The sequence below is a fragment of the Acipenser ruthenus genome, chromosome 26, assembly GCF_902713425.1.
Source record: "Acipenser ruthenus chromosome 26, fAciRut3.2 maternal haplotype, whole genome shotgun sequence".
Taxonomy (NCBI): Eukaryota; Metazoa; Chordata; class Actinopteri; order Acipenseriformes; family Acipenseridae; genus Acipenser; species Acipenser ruthenus.
Genome location: NC_081214.1, coordinates 3,694,137 through 3,718,142, shown reverse-complemented (window position 1 = coordinate 3,718,142; position 24,006 = coordinate 3,694,137). Strand labels below are relative to the sequence as shown.

General features: G+C 46.0%; 1 protein-coding gene across 4 annotated transcripts; it reads right to left on the bottom strand.

The window, feature by feature from the left end:
• Positions 1-3,223: 3,223 nt before the first annotated feature.
• Positions 3,224-23,165, bottom strand: LOC117430750 (clustered mitochondria protein homolog). Of its 4 annotated transcripts, none has more exons than XM_059001027.1 (26): positions 22,804-23,165; positions 15,852-16,033; positions 15,410-15,581; positions 14,947-15,090; positions 14,614-14,741; positions 14,347-14,501; positions 13,868-13,993; positions 13,385-13,532; positions 12,926-13,018; positions 11,668-12,362; positions 11,076-11,380; positions 10,002-10,106; positions 9,643-9,743; positions 8,973-9,125; positions 8,777-8,839; positions 8,248-8,498; positions 7,876-7,960; positions 7,609-7,762; positions 7,373-7,512; positions 6,907-6,987; positions 6,522-6,647; positions 6,308-6,429; positions 6,106-6,199; positions 4,871-5,005; positions 4,710-4,783; positions 3,224-4,284 (listed from the first exon to the last, which is right to left on the bottom strand). In XM_059001027.1, exons 1-26 carry the CDS (start codon positions 22,913-22,915, stop codon positions 4,098-4,100), a joined length of 4,131 nt encoding a protein of 1,376 aa, XP_058857010.1. In that variant the 5' UTR covers positions 22,916-23,165; the 3' UTR covers positions 3,224-4,097. The 4 variants fall into 4 exon arrangements, with proteins under 4 accessions (XP_058857010.1, XP_058857011.1, XP_058857013.1 ...); XM_059001028.1 differs by having other exon boundaries at positions 11,157-11,380; XM_059001030.1 differs by lacking the exon at positions 22,804-23,165 and adding an exon at positions 21,782-21,800.
• Between the last annotated feature and the right edge of the window lie 841 nt (positions 23,166-24,006).

Genomic DNA, 24,006 nt, shown 5'->3' with positions numbered 1-24,006 from the left:
TTGTAATCACATTACCCACCCTGGCAATAAAGTATTTTAAATCATCTCCACCACAACAGTTTAAACAAGATCATGCTGGTTAGGGTCATAATGTTGCTCAACCCTGATAACTGATACATCTCCCTTTAAAACTATTACACAAATCCTTGATTAAAATGCAGATATCTCATGGGCTCCTGTTCAAAATAGCAATCAAAATGTTTTATTTGCACTTAAATCTGTTAAAGGAATGAATCATTTTTAGAATTACTGATCAGGGATTTGTGTGCATGCGCATGCACATACAAAGTGCACTGTAGTTTAAGTATGAGTTTTTGCAGCAAACCAAACCCCCACAGCTCACAATAGCATAACAAATAGGGTACGCTATACTTCCAAGTGAGGTCGGTCACAGCTGTAAACCTTTAATTTGAGGAGACAGTATATATGTTACACTAAGATACAGTGCTTTGTTTATGTTTTCAAAGCTGGCATTCCAATGCTTTTGGGTTAGATTTTTCTTAAGTAAACAGCCAAACCTTAAATGGTACAAAAGTCTTCACCATGCAGCTTTGACCAATATCTAATATATTATTTGTAACATTAACACTATAGCAAACATGGCATCTCGTCTTTGGCCCATTTCATTTGTAACTTTCTTAAAATAAGTAGTTTCTACATGAGCCAGAAATATGATGTGTATTTTCTACAAAGCACCTGTGTAAGAGCTACCATTCCCTTCATGAAAGGTGGGCAGTTTGTACTGTAGCTCAGCATCTAATGCATCAGAAGAATAATATACAGTTAACATGTTCACAAACCAGTAATCAACTGTACCCCAACTTTCTACTCCACCCCTAACTCTTACTAAGAGTAGTGAGAAATGTCCCCACCCCCCCTCCACAAGCTACCATTAACAAAACTGTTTGATAGCTGTAATGTCTGCAGAAGAGTTACTTACTTCCTGCTTACAAATTACATTGAGGCACCCGTGTGAACCTGCAGACTGGGCATCCAGCATCTCTTTGTTCTTCCCTTTTTTTCAAACAAGTAGCAAAAAGCCCAAAACCAGAATAAAACGCATGTTGTCAAATTGGCTTCACACACATTTCTTATAAGAGGAGAATTCAGTAGCAATATGCAATGAACACACAAACCATTTTTGTTATTATTTTCTCATCGTGTTGTTTAAAAATAAAAGCTTACAATTTGAAAAACTGATGTTTGAATTCTGCCAGAAACCAAACAAAAATAAAAGATGCAATGCCCATCGTACTCAAAATGGCAAAGTTAAAAGTTAAGGCACACATCACCTCCCCTATGCAAAAGGACAGTAGCAAGCAACAAACTCATCTGCACACTATTTCATAAGAAACCTTGTTGACAGTACAGCTGGTCTACATTCTCCAAATATGGTTTTTTTTTTTTTTTTTAGCCACAGTGACATAAGGTTCTTCCCTCTTTGAAACTACTTGTGAGCCAAATAAGCATGCTTCCACTACTACTTGCAGCAGATAGGGGTTATAATATTACTTATTGAAGCTCGTTTATAGCTTTGGAAGCAAAATAGAAAATAGAAATTGTCTCTCCAACTTGCCCTAACATAACAGGGATTTACAGTACTGGAAACACCTATACATGGACTTTCAGCAAACTTCAACATGTGAAATATTTTGGGGGGCATTAAAGCATTAAATGAGACTGTCGGTCTGTGAATGTATTCAGGTGGGACTGAAGCAGTAGGTATACCTGTCAGCATTTTATCTTCACAAGGAGTTAAACTTCATTAGGGCTAGCACAAGTGATCAGTGCTGCACATGATAAACACACAATACATTCCTTAAATATTTATTACAAAAGCATACCCGGTCAAAGGAGTTTTGTTCTTCGTAAATTATTTCTCCATTTTAAGATTATCTCCAGGTTTGTTAAAAATAATGAGGAGCATGTACTGCATTTCCCTTAGTGTTTCTTTAATAAAAACTGCAGCTCAATACCTAAAGAACAATGAAGGTGTGTGCGTTTAACAGCGAGTTAGGCACTGTTTGTTATATTTGGCTGTCACGGTAATTCATGTGCGTTACCAAGCCTTTAGATGAGCAAATGGTGAAGGCAGACACAGAATCTGAAACAGAACACAGAACGAACACACACAGACACACACACACACACACACACGCACAAACACACACACACACACAAACCTCATACGAGATTCAGAACAAAAAAACTGAACAATCCCTGAACTCCATACTCCTGTGACCAAAAAACTAAAAGTACCCCGATCTATTACTAAAGCATTACAGAACATGGATTGTTCTTTTCATTCAAGCAGTCACGGTTAGTTCCCTGTGCAGTCTTTGTTTTAAAATTGCACTGAAATTCACACAATGTCATGATATTTTCTATACTGTAAAAAAAAGGACACACAGCGCCCCCTCTAGGCCACACTGGAACATGTCACAGTGCATCATACTAAAAGCATCACCTAGAATTTTAGGATTGTATATATGAACATAATTTAGAGCTTTAACATCATGTAATCAAAGATGTAATCATGTAATTAAACTACAAAATGATATTGCAAAAGTCTAGCGGAAGCCATAATCGTAAAGTATTTCATGTTAGATTTCAAAATGTCACATTTTTCAATGTCATTTTTTCATTATGTCTATGGAAAACTACAAAGCGGTATGCAATTCAATATGCTAACGTAACATTATTCAGCGGGTTTAATTCGACTAAGAAGCAAAATCAGTTCATTCTCCAGGGTGATGCTAAACTTTTGGCCAGGGCTGTACATGTGAATTTCAGCACTCCAAGGTAACTTTCCTCTAGCAGGCATATTCAGTCCCAGAGGGAGTTTGTAACCAGTGCATGTGTTTAAGCTCCTACTGCAATCTCCAGCACAGACACTGGTTTGACTGGTTGTTCACTGAACCTGCTGTGAGAACACAAGACTTCCAGACAGTCAGACCAAGCAGCCCTCTCCCCCCATTCTGAACACTTGATCCTGGCCTGATCTACACAAGAAAGGAACCGTACATGTGAGAATAATAATAATAATAATAATACATCTAACAGCCATGATATTCAGTAATGCTCTGATCACGTCACTGTATATATTTAAAATAGTGCACCCCACAACCGTAGGATGCCTGAGCAATAATAGAGTCACCCCATGACCTCCCCAGATCAGGGAGGACCCCCCACCACAGAAAACACAAGGGCAAACACACAAGGCTAAGAGCAAGTCTTTTCTTTTAGTCAAACTGTTACATTTTCATGATCAATATTAAAGTACCTGTCCAAACAGACAGCCATATAAATACACACATCTGCACATGTATATATTTATATTAACAAAAACACAGACAAGATATTGATACTCACATCAGTGGATACGTCAATCCACTTTTTTTTTATGGCTTTATCTCTCCATTTCACACACACCGTTACGCGTTACAAATGAATCTTTCCATTATAGTTGGTGGACCGGCTGATTTTGTATTTACCCATCTAAAATGAAAATATCCATATATTTATATCTATATACATACGACTACCTTTTTTCTTTCAACATAGACATAATTATATAGAAAAGATTTTAAAAAAGAAAACGATGGATGGATGGATGACATTCTTGGACCCGTTCTAGAGGCACGCAGACTTTAGGTTCTGAAGTCCACGTAAACTTGTCAGGGTTACGTTGCACAAACAATAAAAATGACCTGAGACTTCTGCGCACCTCAGCGGAAAGCTTGTATTTTTTGTGTACGTTGCTGGGCTAGGCAAATGCTTGAACAGGTCATGTACTTTGTAGATTTGCAGAAGAAGAGGGCTGAGCATGGCAGGGGTCGTCAGTGTTTTTTTTTTTTTTAGGCCTTTCTTGGGTCTATGGTGAGCAGGATGAAGAGCGGTAAGGCTCTGGTTAGATCACGTCTGTAACGCCTTCCTCGCACACCAGTCTCCTCTACAAGCAGCACGACAATCAGACGCCTCCCATATCATTTCATTCACAGGGGTCCCGTTCGGGTCCAGAGCACGCACATACAAAATGGTTTTTCTTTCGTTCTTTCTCCCAAATTTCTATATCATTTTAAGTCAGTCCGCCCCTTTCAAGCAGATGCTTGCTGCTCCAGGACCTCCGCTCCAGTAGGGGTGCTCTGCCTCTCCTGCTCTGCTGTCAGTTTGTGTTCCAGCTCCAGCGGGCTCTCTTCCTCTTGCTGCTCTTCACTCTTCATGGCTTCCTGGAGCTGCTGGCGCCTCTGAACCTCGGCCTTTAGGTTCTCTAGGTCTTTTTGGCTGAACGGGGGAAATAAAGGACTTTTAAAATGACTTGTAAAACACTTAAGGGCTGAAACTCCTATTTTGGTGTGTCCCTCACTGACCAACAGACCAGACAGTTGGAACAGTAATTGAACACAATAGCACTGTAATTGTAATTTCACCAAACAACTCTGTTGTAATTGTAATTCTGTTTATAACTGACCCCAGGTCTGTAATAGACATGGGCTATACATGCACCAGCATGTTTCAGCACTGCAGAACGCCACGGTCTATTAGCAGGAGTACTGACTGAATGGAAACCAGGTTTGTAAGCTTGCTACAATAGTTAGGCTTGTGCCTGCAGATCTGCTGGGATAGTCATAGCAATAAGAAAAGGCATTTCTAGCCTGTATGTCAAACAGATGGTCTATGGAAGGTGATGAAGCGCAAGGTGCCCTCACCTGAGAGGAATGAATATGATGCCGTTGATGATGTTGAGCTGCTCCAGGACACTGGCCATGGTGGGAGCTGTGAACTGCAGAGAAGATGCACAGAAAACAAAATCAGAAAAAAAAAAAGTTCAAAACTTTAATAGGTTAGGCTTGGAGAGGACGACACCCACCTTGAGCGGCATGATGCTGGCGCTCGATCCGTTCTTGTAGATCTCGTTCATGGTGCGCTGCAGCGCCACCGCCTGCTGGGTGAGGTACTTGAGGTACTCTGAGCTCTCCCGCGTCTTCTCGTGAGCCTCGCCGACCTGGCAGAGTACAGAGCGCTGCTCGTTAGCATCGGGACTGGAGCTGCACCAACCCATCATTCACACGAAGCTCTCCACAAAATCAGAGGGAAACTAGAGCTGCACCAACCCATCATTCACACGGCGCTCTCCACAAGATCAGAGGGGACCTAGAGCTGCACCAACCCATCATTCACACGGAGCTCTCCACAAAATCAGAGGGGAACTAGAGCTGCACCAACCCATCATTCACAAGACACTCTCCACAAGATCAGAGGGAAACTAGAGCTGCACCAACCCATCATTCACATGGAGCTCTCCGCAAAATCAGAGGGGAACTAGAGCTGCACCAACCCATCATTCACACAGAGCTCTCCGCAAAATCAGAGGGGACCTATAGCTGCACCAACCCATCACTCACACAGAGCTCTCCGCAAAATCAGAGGGGAACTAGAGCTGCACCAACCCATCATTCACAAGACACTCTCCACAAGATCAGAGGGAAACTAGAGCTGCACCAACCCATCATTCACACGGAGCTCTCCGCAAAATCAGAGGGGAACTAGAGCTGCACCAACCCATCATTCACACAGAGCTCTCCGCAAAATCAGAGGGGAACTAGAGCTGCACCAAGCAATTATTCAGTTCCAGCTCTCCACAGGTCAGGGTCATTGGTGTCGGTCGGGCTGATTTACCATGCCAAGTGAAACAGGTGAAGAAACAGCTGCTTGGGTTGGTGTGGATCGCCGGTCTCCTCCACAGAGAAAAGCAGCAATCACCACAAATCAAAGCAGCTGTTTCTTCACTTGTTTCACTTTGAATGGTGAATTAGTCCAATCAACACCAATGACCCTCGCCTGACTGTCAGCACCTGATTTCTGTGGAGAGTTCAATCCGAATACCCTGTTCGTGCAGCACTCATCAAAACTGTATTGATTCAACTGGGTTCCAGTTTACAAAATCAGCAGTTTCTTCTGATACACTTTCACCCGATAAAGAGAACAAATGTGGTCTTGAAACCTTGCATTTTTTTTTTTGCTGTTAATACCCCACCCTCGATTCAGTGCTTATAGTTTTAGTAAATCGTAGAGGAGACCCCCCCGACAGTCCTGTGGACCCACCTGGTTCTTGTAGATGGTGTAGCCCTCCTTCTCGTGCTGCAGGGCTGAGCGGAACTCTGCCTTGCTCTCGTACACTCTGGCAACTAGGTGGTGACTGGAGGAGACAAGAAAAAAGGGTGAATAGGTTTGGAGTGTTTAAAAGTTCAGGGGTGAGGAAGGAAACTGAAAACTGAACCCCTTGCTTAAAGGAGTCGGTCCGTACCTGAGTGCCACCTTGAGGGAGCGCGCCCCATGGTATTTGGAGTTGATGGCCAGGGCGTTCTCCAGGAAGCGCAGGGACAAGTCAAACTCCATCACACCGTGCAGCACCAGACCGATGTTACTCTGCAAGCAGAAAGAGGTTAGTGTCGCTACTGAGCACGGGACTGCCAGCGAAACCACCCCAAAACAACCCAGTCCCTCTCCAGGGTACCTACATCCAGGAGTGCCATCTCCGGGTGGTCCTCCCCGCACACCTGCAGCATGAGGTAGCGAGCGCGGTACAGCAGCTTCAGGGCCGTCGACAGCTGACCATTGGCAAAGCAGTACAGAGCCAGGTGCATCTGTGAGGGGAGAGAGATGAGAGAAGGCATTGTGTTAACAAGACGGCTCATTGGTAGTAATAAGAAGCCTTTTAGGTTCCAAGCCGGACCCTCACAACGGGGCACTTCTATAGTGATCCAAAAACCACTTCAAATAAACAGAGATATTTGTAGTGAACTACTACAATCTCAATCCTCAATTTTAATGAAGACATACCAGACGAACAGACAGCACTATTAGAGCTCCAGTGCTTCCGAATGTAAAGAGAAGCCCACTCACGTATTCCTGTATGGTGTTGGGGTGCTCGATGCCCAGCACTCGCTCACTCATCAGCACGGCTTTCTGCTGGTTACTGAGGGCCTGCGAGACAAGAGGGGCCAGCAAGCAGGACCGTTAGGGATGTAGCAAGGGTGCATTCAAAAAACGTAATAGAAAATCACAGAATCAGAGACGGCAACTCGTGCTGCAAGAACCGATTCGATTATTCGGTTCCAGCTCTCTCCACAGGCCAGATCCACTGGCGTTCATTGGGGGAATTATACCATTCAGAGTGAAACGAGTGCAGAAACAGCTGCTTGTGTTTGTGCGGATCGCTGTTCCTCACAGAGTCCAAAAACAGCAGCAGTCATCACAAACCCAAGCAGCCGTTTCTCAAAACTAGCCCAATCATTATTATGTTGCGATACACGGAGCATATAGCTCTAGAAACATCAAGCAGCTGTCTCTGCGGAGGCAGTGGTCTCACCTCGGAGTAGTCTCCCATGATGTAGTTGAGGCGCGCGAGGAGACGCAGGCAGGCACAGAGCTCCACGTGCATGGCTCCATACACATTGTTAAACAAGTTCAGAGCCTCGTTGATCAGCTCACAGCCCTCTTTCAAGAAACCTGAATCGAAAAAAACAAAACCCACAAGATTACCATCACCACCTTCTACTCTTAATGTTGCATTGGCAGTCCCTACCCTTCAGTGGGGGTTCCTACCTTGCTGCACCTTGGCCTGGCCACTCTGGAAGAAGTGGAAGGCGTCGGAGGCTTTGGGGTTGACGTGCTTCACCACAGGGAAGATGTTGAGGATGTCCTCCTCTGTGAAGGCAGGCTTGTGACGGCTGTCGAAGTTGTAATCCTTTATCAGGATCTGCAAGGGAGAGAACAGGAGCTTAGAAGGGACGCCTACAGCAACACACATGTAGCTTCACCACGTCTTTGTAATCTGCAGACTGCTACCATGTCGCTCAGATGAGCGCTCACCTGAATGCCAGCTTTGATGGAAATTTCTCTCAGGAGGGTTGTCTTCTGAAGTCCGTACTTCTCCACAGCCTGATCTACGGTCTCACTGTCACAGACACAGAATTGGAAGGTTTAGGAAAAAAATCAGAGCTGGACTGTGTGCACAGAGGAAGGTTCAAAGGATATTTGGGTTTTACAGAAGTGACCAAAATTCCCAGTTGATCTAAAATGAGTCCCTAGCTGACAAGTAGGTGTCCTCATCACAAAGACCACCAACAGACATTCAATCAAAACCGTTTCTCCATCTACACGAAGTTTAAGTATAGTTTGTGTAGCGCACAGCGCAGCCTGCTGTCCAGGCGATGTAACTGCAGCACAGATCTTCATGCTCACCAGTGCAGTGTGAAGTGGTAGTAGCTGCTGGCCTCCGAGACGATGCTTCTCCAGAGTTCAGTGGGGGTGAGGCTGGCCCAGACCGTGTTGTCTCCCCCGCCTCCCCCAGGGACCCTGTTCCGTCGGCGCCGGTTCTTCCTCTTCGATACCAGCTCGTCGGCGGGCAGGTGGGCCACGGCGTCGGTGAACGAGCTCAGGAAGCAGTTCAGGAAGTGGCTGACCGCAGCAGACAGGCCTGACAGCTCCACTCCCTGCGGACAGGACAGAGTTCACTGGGTCACACACAGCGCAGTGCAGATCACGAATCTTAGTCTTTAAATGGGCACATGTGGACGATGCAAATGCACGATAGTCTCACAGTGTGTTACTTTTGTTATAAAGCAATGGAAGAAAAAAAATGAAAACATTTTCAATGAAAAAAATATTTATTGTGCCCAAAACTACTGCAATTGTTTTTTTCAGCTATTTTCAATAAGGGTTAAAGGCTGTTTTAACTAATTGTCTAGTTTTGATATTCATGAAAAAATACCTGGAGGTACGTCTTGAAGAAATGCTTGGCAGACCTGGTAATCAGCTCATAAATTCCGATTCTCTGCAAATAAATGAAAAAAAAAATAAAACAACCCGCCCCTCAAAATAACCTAGTTTACAAATCCCAAGATCCAGCAGTAGTACATTAGACGACAACGCTGGTCTCTGCAGTAGGGAGGCAGGGTGTGACTCACGTAGATGTGGTCGAGCTGTGTCCTGGCAGGTGTTTTGCTGATGAAGTCCAGCACGGTGCCCAGGTAGCGCACGTTGATGCCGCGCTGGTGAAGAGCCTCCGTCAGTGTGGCACCGTCCATCGGGAGGGCATTGTGATCCAGGCAGTCTTTCACCTGAACAGCGTGAGGGACGGGGTTAAAAACAGGTCAGCACACATCACTATAGGACATATGAACCTCCCCCAAACACACACAGAGCAAACGACAGCTAGAGGCAGGTTCCTTTCACAGCATTAAACAAATGACTTGGACTGATCTTGAAATACTGTTAGTGACCAAACTGATCGGAGGAGACATAAAACGGAGGTCCTACTGTAAGTGACTCGGCAGCAGTTGCTGATGGACAGTTCAGCCCTAGTCTCCAAGTCGATTTGGATAAAAGCGTCTACTAATTGACTAATTAATATTATTAATAATAATAATAATAATAATAATAATAATAATAATCAAACTTCATAGTGGGATTCGTGGGGTCGGTGACTACAAAACTCCACCATGCATCTGTAGATTGAATGCACAGATTATGGCCCATGTAAATTTGTCTTGTGTTTAGATGCATGGAGCGTAGGTGTTGAAAGCCTGTAATTTGTGTGCAGTACCCAGGCTGACCGTCATGTGCCCTGACACTCACCAGGGAGGGGATCTGGCAGGACACGAGGAAGGCGGCAGCGTCCTTCAGCAGCTGCTTCTGTTTCTGAATGTCCTCCGAGCTGCCCTCTGGAAACCGCACACCTGCAGAGGAACGGGTGAAGAGAGAGAGAGAGAGAGAGAGAGAGAGAGAGAGAGAGAGAGAGAGAGAGAGAGAGAGAGAGAGAGAGAGAGAGAGAGAGAGAGAGAGAGAGAGAGAGAGAGAGAGAGGGAGAGGGAGAGGGAGAGGGAGAGAGAGATTGCAATATATGAGTGTGATCTTGCTATGCATCTTCAGTCCTATTGAAACAGAACAAAGCCAGTGCATTCCCCCAAGAGTGTTGGCATTATGAGAAACCCTACCTGGAGAGAAGATGTCCGGGTTGAAGCGGATGTCGAAGGAGGTGTTGCTGATGGAGCCGACAGCTTTGCAGGCGTTCTGGACCACCTCCCGGCTCTTGGGGTCCGCTAGGAGCCGACAACAAACACCAGGTCAGGGTTAGGCAAAAGGACAGAACCTACTATTTGATTCTTATGACATTGTGAGGGTGTGATTACAAAAGATATGGACAGTGTGCCAATGTTTTTTGCTCTTCTGTGAACCCGCCCCCACCTTACACACACACAGCAGCAGCATGACTTTAGTCACTGTGTGAATAATGTGCATATGGTATTCAAAAAGATAGTAAAAAAAAAAAAAAAAAAAGACAACCTGCCACCAGATTAAGCAGCGTGAACACCAACCACTAAAAGATAAACTGTAACCAGTGCCTATCTGTTAAAACAAGTCACCACCTCCCCCCATTCCGTTACAGGATTACAGAGATCAAGGACAGGTTCACCATTAAGGATTAGGAGGAGGAACAGGGCAAGGACTGTCATTGGTGCAGGGATTAGAGGTTACAAAATAAATCAACAGTGAAACCCACAATCCATGCTGATTAAAGGAGAACAGCACTCCAGGGACAGGGAGCTGGAGAGAGTGAGAGTGTAAGCAGGGAGGATTGGGGAAGCAAGAGGCTGTACAGAAGAATTCAGATTTGGCCTTCCTCTTTAACAGAGTCACAGTTAACGCAGCAACTGCTGATGAAGCTATGTGCTGTCTGTGCATGCATGAAAAAATATTCTGATTAATCAGATAAGCTCTCCAGAGGTGAGGGTCATTGGTGTCGATCGGGCTGATTTACCATTCCAAGTGAAACAAGTGAAGAAACCGCTGCTGGGGTTTGTGTGGATTGCTGCTCTCCACCGCGTCTACAAAAAGCATCACCATGTGTCTTGTGTTGTTATTTATGTCATATGCGGGGGGTTGAAATATGTTAAGGGACAAGCCATTGCAGCCTCAGTATCTGATATTCTTTGCACATCTCTTCAGAAGCAGACTCCTCCTCTCTCTCCCTCTCCCTTTTCCCACGCAACCACATGACACACAAGTACCTGTTCCGTCCTCCGCCGCGACGGTCTCGGCAAGCTCTTTAGCCTGGGCTAGTCCCGGGATATTCTCCTCTCCAGCCTTACCCTCCGAGGACTCTGGGCTCTCGCACGCCCCGTTTTCGGTTGCCATCGGAGACGGGGGTGCGGACCCGTTGGTGGTTGCCGTGGCATCGCCCCCCTCCCCCTTGTTCTCGAGCGTTGCTGCTTGCGGACCTCCGTTCTCAGTCAGAGCCGCCGTGGCCTTGCTCTCCTTGTTGGCTTTCTGCTGCATCAGCTGCAGGGCTGCCATCTTCATGAAGAGAAGGTATCTGGGGAGGCAGAGAGGACAGGGTTATTTATTTAAGATAAAACTACCGCCCTGCTCCCATTTTTACTGTTGTAATCCCACTGACCACTAGGTGGCAGCAAAACTGCAGTCTGAGCTGCAATACTAGCCTGACACATTGTTTCTAGGAAGCTGCAACACCCATCCTCACACAGAGCTCTCAAGCAATTACACCCTGAATCTTTAGCAGCCATGTATACCAGTAACAATCACGCATATCCCAACTGCAGGATACATTAAAAGCAAACTAAACAAAGAGACAGTTCCCACCTGTGCTCCACGAAGGCCTCGATCAGCTCCTGCCGCAGACAGGCCAGCCTGTGGCGGTGTTGCCGGGGGAACCCCTGGCGCCGGCTCTCCTCGGGGAGCTCCTCCCCCTCCACGGGCAGGAAGTTGAGGTCCGGGGGGAAGGTGCGCAGCAGGTCTAGGATGTAGTGGCGCCCATCGTTGCCGATGATGCCCTTGCACTCCACGGAGGAGCACAGCTCCACGGCCTCGCTCTTGTCGTCAAGCACCGGGTGCCTCTGCACCTTCAGGGGCCGGCTGGTCTTCTCCAGCAGCTCCAGGTACTTGGGGTGGGAGACGACGGTCTTGCCGAAGTCGATGGAGCCGTAAATGACGCTCTGCTCCTGCTCGCGCTCCAGGATGCCCGGGATGATGGACTGTGCGGTGATGCGGTAGCCCCGGTAATCCACCACCACGGTGCCCAGCGTGTAGAGCCCGTCCACGTCCACGGCCCCGTAGGCGCGCACCCCGTTCAGATCGTTGGTGGGCGCGGCGTGGGCGGCGCTGTCCCCCCCCAGCTCCAGGTAGTGGTCGCGCACGTCGAAGCCCAGGCTGAAGAAGATGTTGTTCCAGATGAACATCTGCATGCGGGTCTCCTCCCCGGGGTTGATCGCCATCACGTTGCCGTCGATGACCGCCATGGAGCCGCGGGTAGCGGCCGCAGCGAAGTCGCTGTGGACCTGCAGGGAATGGAGAGAGAGGGTCGGAGAGGTGCATTTAGGATTCATCAGGAGATTAGGGTTACAAGGCATGGGACGGGTTACCCAGAGATGTTGTTTAATGCTGAAATCAGGGTGAATTTCATAATTAGTCTAAAGGTTAAAAGGAATGGTGAAATGACCGGAAGAGACAACTGCTGCAGACACACTAGACAATAGCTGAAACCCTACATGCAAGTAGAAAGCTGGCGGTTGCTCTGTGTTGGATTATTATTAGTAAGGTATCACTACTGAACACGCAATAGTGCTGAATTTAAATAGAAATTCAATGACAAACATCCGAGATGCTTAAAAAGACTTCTAGTCAAAACTTGTCATTGAATTTAGGTTTCTTTTAGTATTTCTATCTTATTAAAGGAGTGTGGGGCTGCTTGTTTTCACATCCCCCTCCAGGGCAACCCAGATTCACGCTGCCAGAACAAAATGTTTTAGGAACAGGAAAAGCTTGCTCTGGCCACACCCTGCCTGCAGTTAGGCAGCAGTGCGTTCTTCACAATTTGGTTTGTGTCGTCTCTCGAGCTCACCTTGAAGATGGCCCTTTCCCGGAGCAGCCTCTCGGGCAGGTTCTTGCGTGGCAGCTCCCGTGTGGTCTGGAGCTCTTCGTTCCAATCTCTCGTCTGAACAGAAACAAACAAACAAAAAAGCAGGTTAACACTTTGCTGTTGAAGCCACACTACTGGGGGGGGGGGGGGTGTATGTGGTGAAAATACAATACATACCCCTTCGTTTAAGTATGTAATATGAAATCATGTAAAGTCAATAGCATGATGCAGATATGTAACGTATGCCAATCGCAGGAAAATCTTGTTGCCCAATAGAGATTTTGAACAATGGAGATTTTTGCTTAGGTGGCACCTCTGGGCATCATTAAACAAACTAAGCCATTAAGACACAAAGAAACACTGAACGACTAGCACTAGCAATAGCAACTATTAAATTAAACTTATAGAATTTTAGAATTCTCCTCCTCCTCCTCCTCTTACCTGTCCAGGGATGTGCTCCTCATAGCCCAGCCTGGAGGTGTAGGCATCCTCAGCGCGCACGCAGTCCATGGCGTGGTCCACCTGTGGGGCGGTCCAGCTGTACACCTGGAACGGGGTGGCGATCCTCTCAAACGGGTGCCTCTGAACCCTGGTACAGAAAAACACATTCATATAATACATCAAAAACAACCAATAAAAACCTGTTACAAACCAAAACGAGTAGGTTTATTTAGGATGACGTGTTTCAAGTTCCAAGTGACCAAGTACAGTGGCAATTGGCAAACGCTAGACGACTCAACCTGAACATTCTGGCAAACTTCTCCTCCCCTTTAAGATTTTTATTTTGTTGGTATTAAAAGTATATTTAATATTCATAAAACTAGGGTCCCCAGTGTTGGATCCCAAGTCAGTTAAACCACTGTGTTTTCTGGAACTAAAGCGGCAGCGTTCTGAGGAGCCGACAGCTGTTTGTGTTGCACCAACCTCTTCTTCTGAATGGTGGAGAAGTTCTTCTTGAAGGCAGGGCTGATCTGGCTCAGCAGCTCCACCAGCGAGTGGCTCAGGAAGCTGGGGTTGGCTGGCTTCGGGTTGAATGTGTAGGTAGTGGACCTGGGGGGGGGGGAATAAAATAATTCAGTACATAAAAATACAGAAGCTTTGCAAGTACACCAACAAGCGCAAATAAATAGCAGTATGGTATGCAGATAGTGGAGGTATGTGTCTCTGGAGGACTGTAGTGTGCGTCTTAGAGTGTGGGTATATATATATATCCAAGTCTCCTTAATCTAACGGTGGGTGCAGTGAAGCGGACATGTATGTCTTTGTGTATTTAATGAAGTACACACTTGGGTGCAATTCCCAGGTCAACAGTGCAAGACTGTGCTCACTGTAACAGTACAGTCTGCAGGTGTCACAGCAGAAAGCGGAGGTGGGAGCGTGCAGGAGATGGTGCTTCCACTCACTGGTTGAGGTAGAATCCGCGGGTGGAGGCGGTGATGCTGACATGCCTCTCTTCCACCGTCACCATGTACAGGTACATCAGGTCTCCGTGCATCTTCCTGTTTCCGGGAGGGGGGTTCCAACCACTCATCGTCAGGATCTTCAGGCACTGCAGGGGCTGCCCGGGGAGACGAGACACAAATCACACGTTATTACTGAGCACGTCCCCAAACAATCAGGCCAGTGAAAGCAAGCAAAGCATGTAGATAACCAGGAGGCTGAGCAGCTACCTTCCAGTCCTTGTTCTGTGGCTGCAGCGGCACTAAGGGACGGTCTTTACTGCCGGGGAGGATGTGCTCCGGGGGGGTGCAATCGATCTGCTCCAGCTCGCTGCCTTTCTTCTTGCGCTTGCCGTTCTCTGCAAAGTCAAAAGGCAAGCGATTTAGCTACAGCTGTAGATAAAAATCACCCAACCATTTTGTCTCTCGCCCATTACGAGGTGTGCGTATCACACTTTACTGCTGGAGCAGGAATAATATACCGATACTTTACCAAATGCACACGTTCCGTTCAGTGCAGGCTTCTCAAAAAGGTGACCGTTACCTCTACCAACTCACTCTCACCTCCGAGGTCCCCCTCTGTGAAGACACTGAGGAAAGACAGCGAGTTGCAGTCCACGCCGTTGTAAGAGTCCGAGGGGTCCAGGCTCTTCAGCAGGTCTCTGATGTGGCGCACATGGATGCGAGCCTCCCGCACTGTGTATGGCTCTGAGGGATGAGGGCAGAAGGTCATTACCAGAGCACTGTGTACTGTTCTTACTTCATAGGGATGGAAATAAGACTGCCTATTGCATAGCAGTTTCATCAATCTCTGGTTTTAATACAAGCTTGATTAGCCACAGCGTACATGTAACAAGCTTGGGTGTGTCTGATTAAACTCGAACTAGGAACAGATCAAACAGCTATGCAACTGGTCTCACTTCCATCCCTGTTTTATGTGGTTAACAAATCACTTGCACAGAAGAACACACACACACACACACACACACACACACACACACACAGAGAGCGAGCAAGCCTAGCTCACCTTCCACCACCTTGAGCAGGGAGCCCTCCTGCAGCCCCTCGATGGACTTGAGCTCAGCGAAGTTGTCGAGCACGTTGCCCTCCAGCTGCAGGGAGAAGCAGGTGCGGTGGCAGGTGTCCTCGCGGTCCATCAGCACCTGGTGAATCTCCTGAACCATCTCCTGAGGGGAGACCTGGGAGAAGCACACACAGTTGTCTATTACACCTGAACACACACACACACAGAGAATGGGAGGAGTCAGTACGCACAGGTGACAATGCCAAGCAGTCCAACATAGCCTTCAGGGCACAGGCAAGACAGGGCAGGATCTGACAGTCAAGGAGACTGGGAAAAGGGGACAGGCAGTGCTAATCACAATAGACAGGAAGCTGTGCTTACCGTCATCTATCATTATGAGCACACACACGCACAGAGAGTGTATATGCCGTGTCGGTTCTCTTACCTGCAGGTCAAAGGGCTCCGTGCCTGGTGCCTGGATCTTGACAGTGAAGCCTGTGTCCTGGATTACAATCACTTCCTGTTCGTTCCCTTCATCGCTGTGCTCGGGGTCCCCGCCCCCGTTCTGCTCCTCGGCGCGATGGGGCGCGACGTCCCCGTTCATCACAGACATGTCTGCAGAGTGCCCTGGGGAGACAGCGAGGGAAGGAATCACATCAAACTGCTGGCAGCGTGCATTAAATAACCTGCCCAAGATTTAGTTGGGCGAACCTCAATTAAACCTCCTTCGGTCAATGAATCACCCCGGTGACGTATTTGGAGCCTTACCTTGCCACGTACCCTGAAACACCATTGTGGTTGATTACCAACGGTTCAATAAATCAATTCAGAAATTGACTGGCGACTGTCCCTCTATAACCTGCATACCTGCAAGAGTTCTGTAGTGTTGCAAATATTTACATCACCACAGTGAGTTTTATAAACATATACACATTTCTTTGTGGTGGTTTGAGTCTTGTTTGTTGACACCGAGACACATTTTTACAACAGCTGTCAAGAAGCCAAAAACCTGGGAAAAGTGAAACAAAACTGGCTGCAGTTTTAAACAGTTCAAACAAAGCAAACAGCAAGCCGGTTTACCCCCACCTGGAGAACCTACACCCGAGTCAAACGTTTCCAGCTGTCTGTCTGGAGCAATCCCGGGCGGCCACACTCTCAGCCCGTTCAATATATCTTTAGTGCTGTCAGCTTTCATGCCCTGTGGTGGGGAAGGTTTGGCTGAGGGAGAGCACAAAACAGCATGGATCACGGACACAGAACTGCATCCCACATGGGCAGAGTCAACAGAGGGGGGATGTGCATTACATGTGCAGCTATCTTCGTGTTCTCCACTCCCATACTTCTCTACACAGAGACCTGGAGGTTTATGGCTCCTGAGTGCCTTATCTCTGGGCGACCGACGCCCCATGCCTCCATCCTGCTGTTCTGTATCAGTCTCAGCAGATCCAATTTGCAGAATTGGCTTAATAATCCCTGGAGGCGTGCTTTCAAGGGTCACACCAAGGTTGAGAGAGAAGACAGTGTGTTTCTGCTCGCCGGAGTTTGAGTAAGCCAGGGAGTCTTCCTCGCTGGTATCTAGAGCCAGCTTATGGCCTTGTCCACAGCCAAGGCGCTCAGATCTGCTCAGTGTACTGGCTGCAGAGCTACTAAGGATGATATCCGGGTAATCTGAATGATCAAGAGTGACTGGGTTGTCCGGATCCACTGGGGAGTCACAGGTAAGAGAATCATTGGTTTTCCAACCTCCGGGCAGCAAAGGGGATCTCTCATCGCAGGAATCCGAAGGCTGTCTCTGATGCAGACGGTCAGCAAGGGCCTGCCAGCAACAGGAACTACAAGAGACTACACTTCCCATGGTCCCAAGCAATTTGCAGCTATAGTAAGGTTACCATCTAAATTGAGCAATTCCCATTTTTATTTTGCTATTTTTCTGGATCAAAGTCTGGTTTTCTAATGTTGACCCAAAACAAAAGGCCACATTCTAGAGCTCTCCGTTCAGGGATATATGTTACAGTGGTCAGAGACACTGTTTACTTTCAGACAACTGTAGGCCGTCCTTGTTTTTCTTCAAGGGCACTCGTGTTACAAGTTATGAAAACACCGTGGAAATACGAACAGGGCAGCTGGACAACAGTCCCCACCCCTCAGCCCACACACTGGGCATGTTTAAGGGTTTAGATTACAGCAGAGGGGCCACTTGAACAGCTGTCAGCCTCAGCAGGCCCCTTTCCCTGTTTGTTTGTTCGATCTAATGACCAGGAAAGCACTTGCATTAACAGTACTTGTCTCAAGCTGTCTAGCAGGCAATCAAGCAATTATTAATGGTTTGAAATTCAATATAATACAGTAAATAAATAGAACGGAGGATCGCTGCCGGCCTGGCTAAAATGAAGGAGTCCACAGTTGTAGTAAATGGAGAAAGCGAACACAGAAATGCTGGTAAAACAAAACGCACGCAGAGCAACGCTGTTCCTGTCCTCCAGACAACATGAGAGAGGTCACAGGAGGACGAGGTACAAAGGTAGCTTGTTTATTTTTAGTTTAAAGTTCGGTTGGTGTATATAGTTTCCAAACCACATCTTGGGTTTCAAAAGGTTGCAAAGAAAAAAAAAAAAAATATTGACGGCGGCACATTGAAGCTTGACTGCTGGTTTCAGCATTGCCCTTCAAACACCCTTTCCATTGTACAGGAGTTCACCAGGTCCTTCCATACTTCCTCCACCTGTTCTTCCTGTCACGCGGACCGCGAGAACGATTCCAGGGACAAAACCCAGAGCACAGCATCCAGAGGCATCGCCGCTGCCTGCTTCTGTTTTAAGGTTTTCGTTTTAAAATGTGCCGGGGCAACGTCGATGCCTGATCCTTCAACCCAACAGAGCAGCTGCCTGGAAGCTGCCTGTTATATAAATAGAAGGGAGATACTGTTCAGCGCTGTTATTCACTTCCGTTGCAGCAGTGTGGGACAGAGAGGGGTTTGCAAGCTTTTTTTGTTGCTGCAAGGGATTGCCAAACAAGTTCTTGCAAAACTGGTTACTATGGATCTGCAGAGCTTCAGAGCTATTCTCATTCAATGAGGCAAGGACAAGGCGCACAGCAAGTCTGCCAGCCCGCAACTTGCAATGTTGGGAAAGGTCTCGATCCCCAGGCTCCTACAGTTGCCAAGGAGGCTTGAAATTACGCAACTTCTTCCAACAATGCAGACCTGTACACAGGTTAGGGAAACTGCAGATCGCTCTTATAGGAGAAGACAACCCATATTAGCAGACCAATTGCAAGTATCCCAATGCAGCCTGTGAAAGAGTGAACAGGGTCTACAAAGTAAAAAGGCATTGCTGGAACAGCAGGCTAATACTTTATAGCAGACAGTATTATCAGAAAGGACTGTGAATAAGTGACGGATCAGTGTTAAAAGCACAGTCTTTAAAAGGAAACTTCATAATGCTTTACTGAACTGAGTGGTCTTGGAGTAGATCTGGGGTGCCCTATTCTGTAGCAGGCTGCCTTGGAGTAAGAGGATTAACCTTCAAACAGGAGAAGATAGAGCAGAGTGTAAATGGAGAGAAAGGTTTTAAGGCAACAATCGTCTTTGAGTTCTGAATACTGGTCTGATAGCACTACAGCAAAGTTATTGTATCACAGCTGAGAACTAATGAGAGTTAGTCAGTCACTTGTCAGCAAGAAAAAAACAAAAAAACCTTGTTGGAATGAGTTTGGATAATGTACTAAGAAGATCTGTCATTAACCAAGCCTATAAATTAAGCTGCAGCTTATACCTGCAGCCAGCAGGCAACTGGCACGTGTTTCTTTTCCTATACACTAGACAATGCAATGTGAATTTCAGAACCACCAAATGTTGCTGGCAAATATGGCTTCCAATTACTGACTAATGTAAACCACCCTTTCAAGAATATGATCTAAGAGTGAGCTGGAGGTACTGTGTATCATACGATCCTAATCACTTTTTGAGCTTCCCAGCTTTGTAACTGTGACCAACCGCAAATAAAGTAATAATTCTAGGAAGTACAGGTACAAACAGGTCTGCTTCACCCTTTGATATTCCAGAAACCACAGCAGACAAACCCACAGGTACCATCCTGTCCAAAACAAAATCCATGCAGCTAAATCATTAAACAGAGTACATTGGAGGGTTATGGAAAGTATTTTGTCCTGTCTAGTAAATAATTGTCTATCAATGAGGGTACAGCATCATATCCAAATGCCAAAAGTAACACATGGAAATAAGACTCCCAATGCATAGCTGTTTGATCCATTCCTGATTTTACTATGAGTTTAATGAGACATGCCTGAGCTTGTTACCTATACACTGGGGATAATCAAGCTTGTGGTAAAACCTGGAAGGGGTGGCACTGCTATGCAGTTTATTTGTGTCAAAGAGCAGGCAGAACTGTAACAATGCATCCAGGTGCACCATGCAAGCTGGAATGACCGTTGTGGCTTCTTTAGGGGTACAATTCTGGTGAATCGCCAGGTTAGGGTAACAGTATGCTCAAAATGGCACTGCTGCGTTCCCACAGCAATTTCAGTTTACATGAGCCTCAAACCTGTGGATAAGATGGTGGTTAACACCGCAGACTACAGTCAGGTACTTTCACATGTTTAACCACCTCCAGTATCCAGCTATAAAACACTATTAGCTTAGAATCAACTGCAGGCTTCTGTTAGAATATTTAATCTTTTACCAGTTTACAGTTGGTTTACAGCTCTACCCAAGACTGTGCCAGGAATTTCATTAGCAGGCCATCGCCATGACTGCAGTACAGCAAGCCTTTGATTGCTGGAAATCGAAGTCTGTTCACCTCTCTTCTGCCGGAACTTAACTAGAGCCGCACCAAAACGAGGACGCAATTTAAACACTATTGGGAAACTCTGCAGATTATGCTGAGCTACGGGGTTAGCAGGGCACCAACACTGTCCTAAGATTCTTAATACACCAATAGCTGTAATAGGAGAGGCTGGCTATGGCTATCTCTATAATCTGTCTGGGATTTACATTTATTTGCAGCTCTGCTATCAGCAGCAGGTCATCGTACGGGCATCTTTCAGGGACTGCCACTGAAACCGTGTGCCAGCTTGTAGGATTCCTTGCACTACCACAAGCATGGTGGACTTTTCTAAGTAAAACCTGGAATGCTCTACCTGCTATCCAGCGGGTGGTTGCATTAACAAATGAGGGGCAGCTATTTAATGATTGAGTTATTACCAAGACTCCTGGCTCAGAATTGCGTCTGCTCTCGGGTCCCACAGCGTTTGAACCAGGTGACTACTTTAGCGGTCTATTGTTTGTCTTTGTTCTCCAGGAGGCACCTGACAAATTGAAATTGTATTGTAATGTTAAGGTTAAAGATGTTTTTTTTTTTTTTTTTAAATCCCTCTAGATTATAAAGCAAATAAATGTGTAACTGATTTGGATAGCTATTTAAATGGAGGGGCTTTTATTTAACCCAAGGGTAAAAAGGACCGTGCAAAACAGGGTTAACTACAAGGCACAGTGGCTAAAGAGAGTTTGGGTGGTTTATAACGCAACAGGAACCTGACAGACACAGCTGTCTAAATAAATACAGCCCACTGCAATAGACACACGCGGCCATGAAATATATTGCAGGATTTACAAGGTGTTTAAACGGGGTGACCCGGGATAAAGAGCCGCTCACAGCCACTGTGAGGCTGGAGGGTTCACTGGGGTCGTTCAGGGTTTTGCTAACATGTGTTTTTGAGTACATATGGATAGGTGATGGGTTAAAAGGCCATCGCTTCTCCGTGCTATTCATCCTCATCCTATCAACACAACTAAACTGAAGTGCTACCGTATCAGACAGGACTCCCTGAAACCCGTAATGACAGGATGTACGGAACACAACACCACCAGCCCAAGTAAAACGTTACCGATTTAACCTGCAGGCAGTGACTGACGCTACCGCCGGATAACAAACTGCAGAACATTGTTGACAGCGCCGACATTTCATTCAAGGTCCCTAAAAAAACTAACCTGCGTGCATCAATGCAACGTTACACAAAGCAGCCGGTGGCGGTGTAACTTTAAAAACCTCTCAAACTAAAAAAAAAAAAAAAATCGAACTAATAATACAAGTTGTTTTTCGCCTAAAGCACCCTCTGTGTAAAAGCACACGTTTTAATGTATAAAATGGCACTCACTCACTCACCCAAGTTCGGTCTCTACGCTTATTTAATGTAACCTTATCTGCACACAAGCATCATGACTTAAGAGAACTGAGCTATCACTTCCCGGGTCACGGAACACCCCAACTCTCTGCTCCAAAACAGGGGACGGGACGGGACCACAGGTCCAATATTTACTGTACCACACACCTCTGTCACCCAGACACACTAACTCACCTCACACCACTTTACAATTTATGCTCTCGACCAATTCACGACGAGTTTGGTTGGCAACTGACGATCATTTTAAGAACTCCATTCGACACCTCCCCCTCTTATTCCCATATTGTTCAGTTCCTTTGAATGAAGGTGACCTTCAGCGCGTTTTCCGGCACATGTGAGCAGCTTGTAACGTTAATTGTGCTGCTCGGTTTTATTATAAGTCATAAACATCTAAAATCAAACGGTTTTTACTAAAAACTGAAGTCATTTATAAACAGTCAGACTGCAAGGTTGTGCGCTACTACAGTCTGTAGTATTAACTATTTCACAACCAGTTTGAGTGCACAGTACTGTACTGGTGGCATAAATTAGACTTAAATAATTAAAATACGGGTATAGAACAGTTAACGTTCATTTTTAGTGTTTTACCGTAGATACCGAAAATAAAACAAAATGTGCTAAACCAAAATGGATAACTAATTAACTACTGATACAGTGTGTGTGTAGTCGTATTACCCGTCTGGTTTTAAATCTATTCATTTCAGATTCTGTTTTTATTTGTTATTCCTGTAACGTATACATGCGTGGAGTCTTAGCATACATTAAACAGTATCCATGCACCAAACTCAGCGACTATACGCCAACAAAGTGTTTGCTTGGTACCCCCTTAGTCTTAACACGACAATGACCTGACACGCATACTAATAACACTACAGAACGACAATCGCTTCCTCACAGTGTCATTGCCGACAGTTCTCTGAACAGTTCAGAGCCACACACACTGAATCACGTCCCTTCTCATCGTCCTTTGCCGTGGCATTCAGACTGAAGGACATCGTTTTGTTTAGCAATAACATGACAGTGTCATGGTCTCCCCTGTGCACGCAGGTTTTTTTTTTTTCACTGCATTTTGATCACCCATTCACCCGATTTACCAAATGCACAACCAGGACAGGTTTGAAACACAATTGGTTTCAAAACAAGAACACAGGTTTGAATGTATTCGTGTAAAACCACACTATTTAAGAAACGCTTACCGCAGCCGCAGGATTCCTTCTTCTTCATGATAGCACCTTCTTGAGTTTCCTCTTGGTGCGGCTCTGCAGCTTTGGGTGCCGCAGTCTGAATTTCATCTGTCTTGCTCACCATGGCGTGTCTGTGTGGTTCTCTATTCAGCCGAGACTGAGGCCTTGAGTGCGAACGTGTGTGCGTGTGTGTGTGAGATAAACTGCACACAATACACCAGCAATACCAGGTCCCACCGTAACCAATTCACCCAGGAAGGGCAGACCAAGAGTCGGTAATCTCACGTGGTTCCTCCCCTCCTCCTGACCTTTTGCCTGCCTGATCTCTCACCCTTCAAATCTCAGCTACGGAACAACAGTTGCGACATAAGGCTTTGCTGTTTCACAAAACGCCTTAAAGCTACAGTGTCTTATTCTTAAAACGGACTCGTCCCAGAGGCGTTATTGCCACTAAATGTAGGAAATTACAATGATATTACATGGGAATTAGCATGCACATTAGGAGCAGTGTTACCATGACTACACTGTGATCCTTAAAAGTTCACCCCGGGCTTTTAAAACAACTTGCTATTGGCATTAATCTCCAGAACGTTAAAAAAGTGAGTCCCTTTGTTCTCGTGATGTGTGTTGTTATTATTAAGTTGCAAATCCTGAGTCGAGCTTTCAGTATCATCAAAGGCATTATCTGTACGATTTCACAGTATTGTGTGACGGTGTCCAGACTTGGACACATGCCTTTGTGACATCACACCTACTCTACGGGCTGAACGAACCACGTGAAATGAAACCAACTGGAATCTGTAATGCTGATGAAAGAATCAGCCAGACTGGTAGTCCACTTGAAAATGATAATCGTTATATACACAAGATGCACAAAGGCACGTTGGCACATATTAGATTTAAATATAGGGATTTAAAAAGAAGGCATATCATTTCATCTTAGTGCACAGGTAGAGTCACATGTCTCTAACAGAGATGTAAGATTCTCTAGTATACACATTATAAACTAAACACAAATAAATGACAGAGCCTTCTATTCTCCAGAGTGAGCCACCCTAACGTTTCATAGAGAGTACAGTGGTGCTGCTTGTAATCTGCATTCAGTATAAATCTTGCAGCATTATTATAGATGGGAACCAACTTTGTCAGAGCTGTGTGGGATGCAGTTAAGTTTACTGAACCAGCACAGTCTATTAAAGGTAATAGTATTTTTTT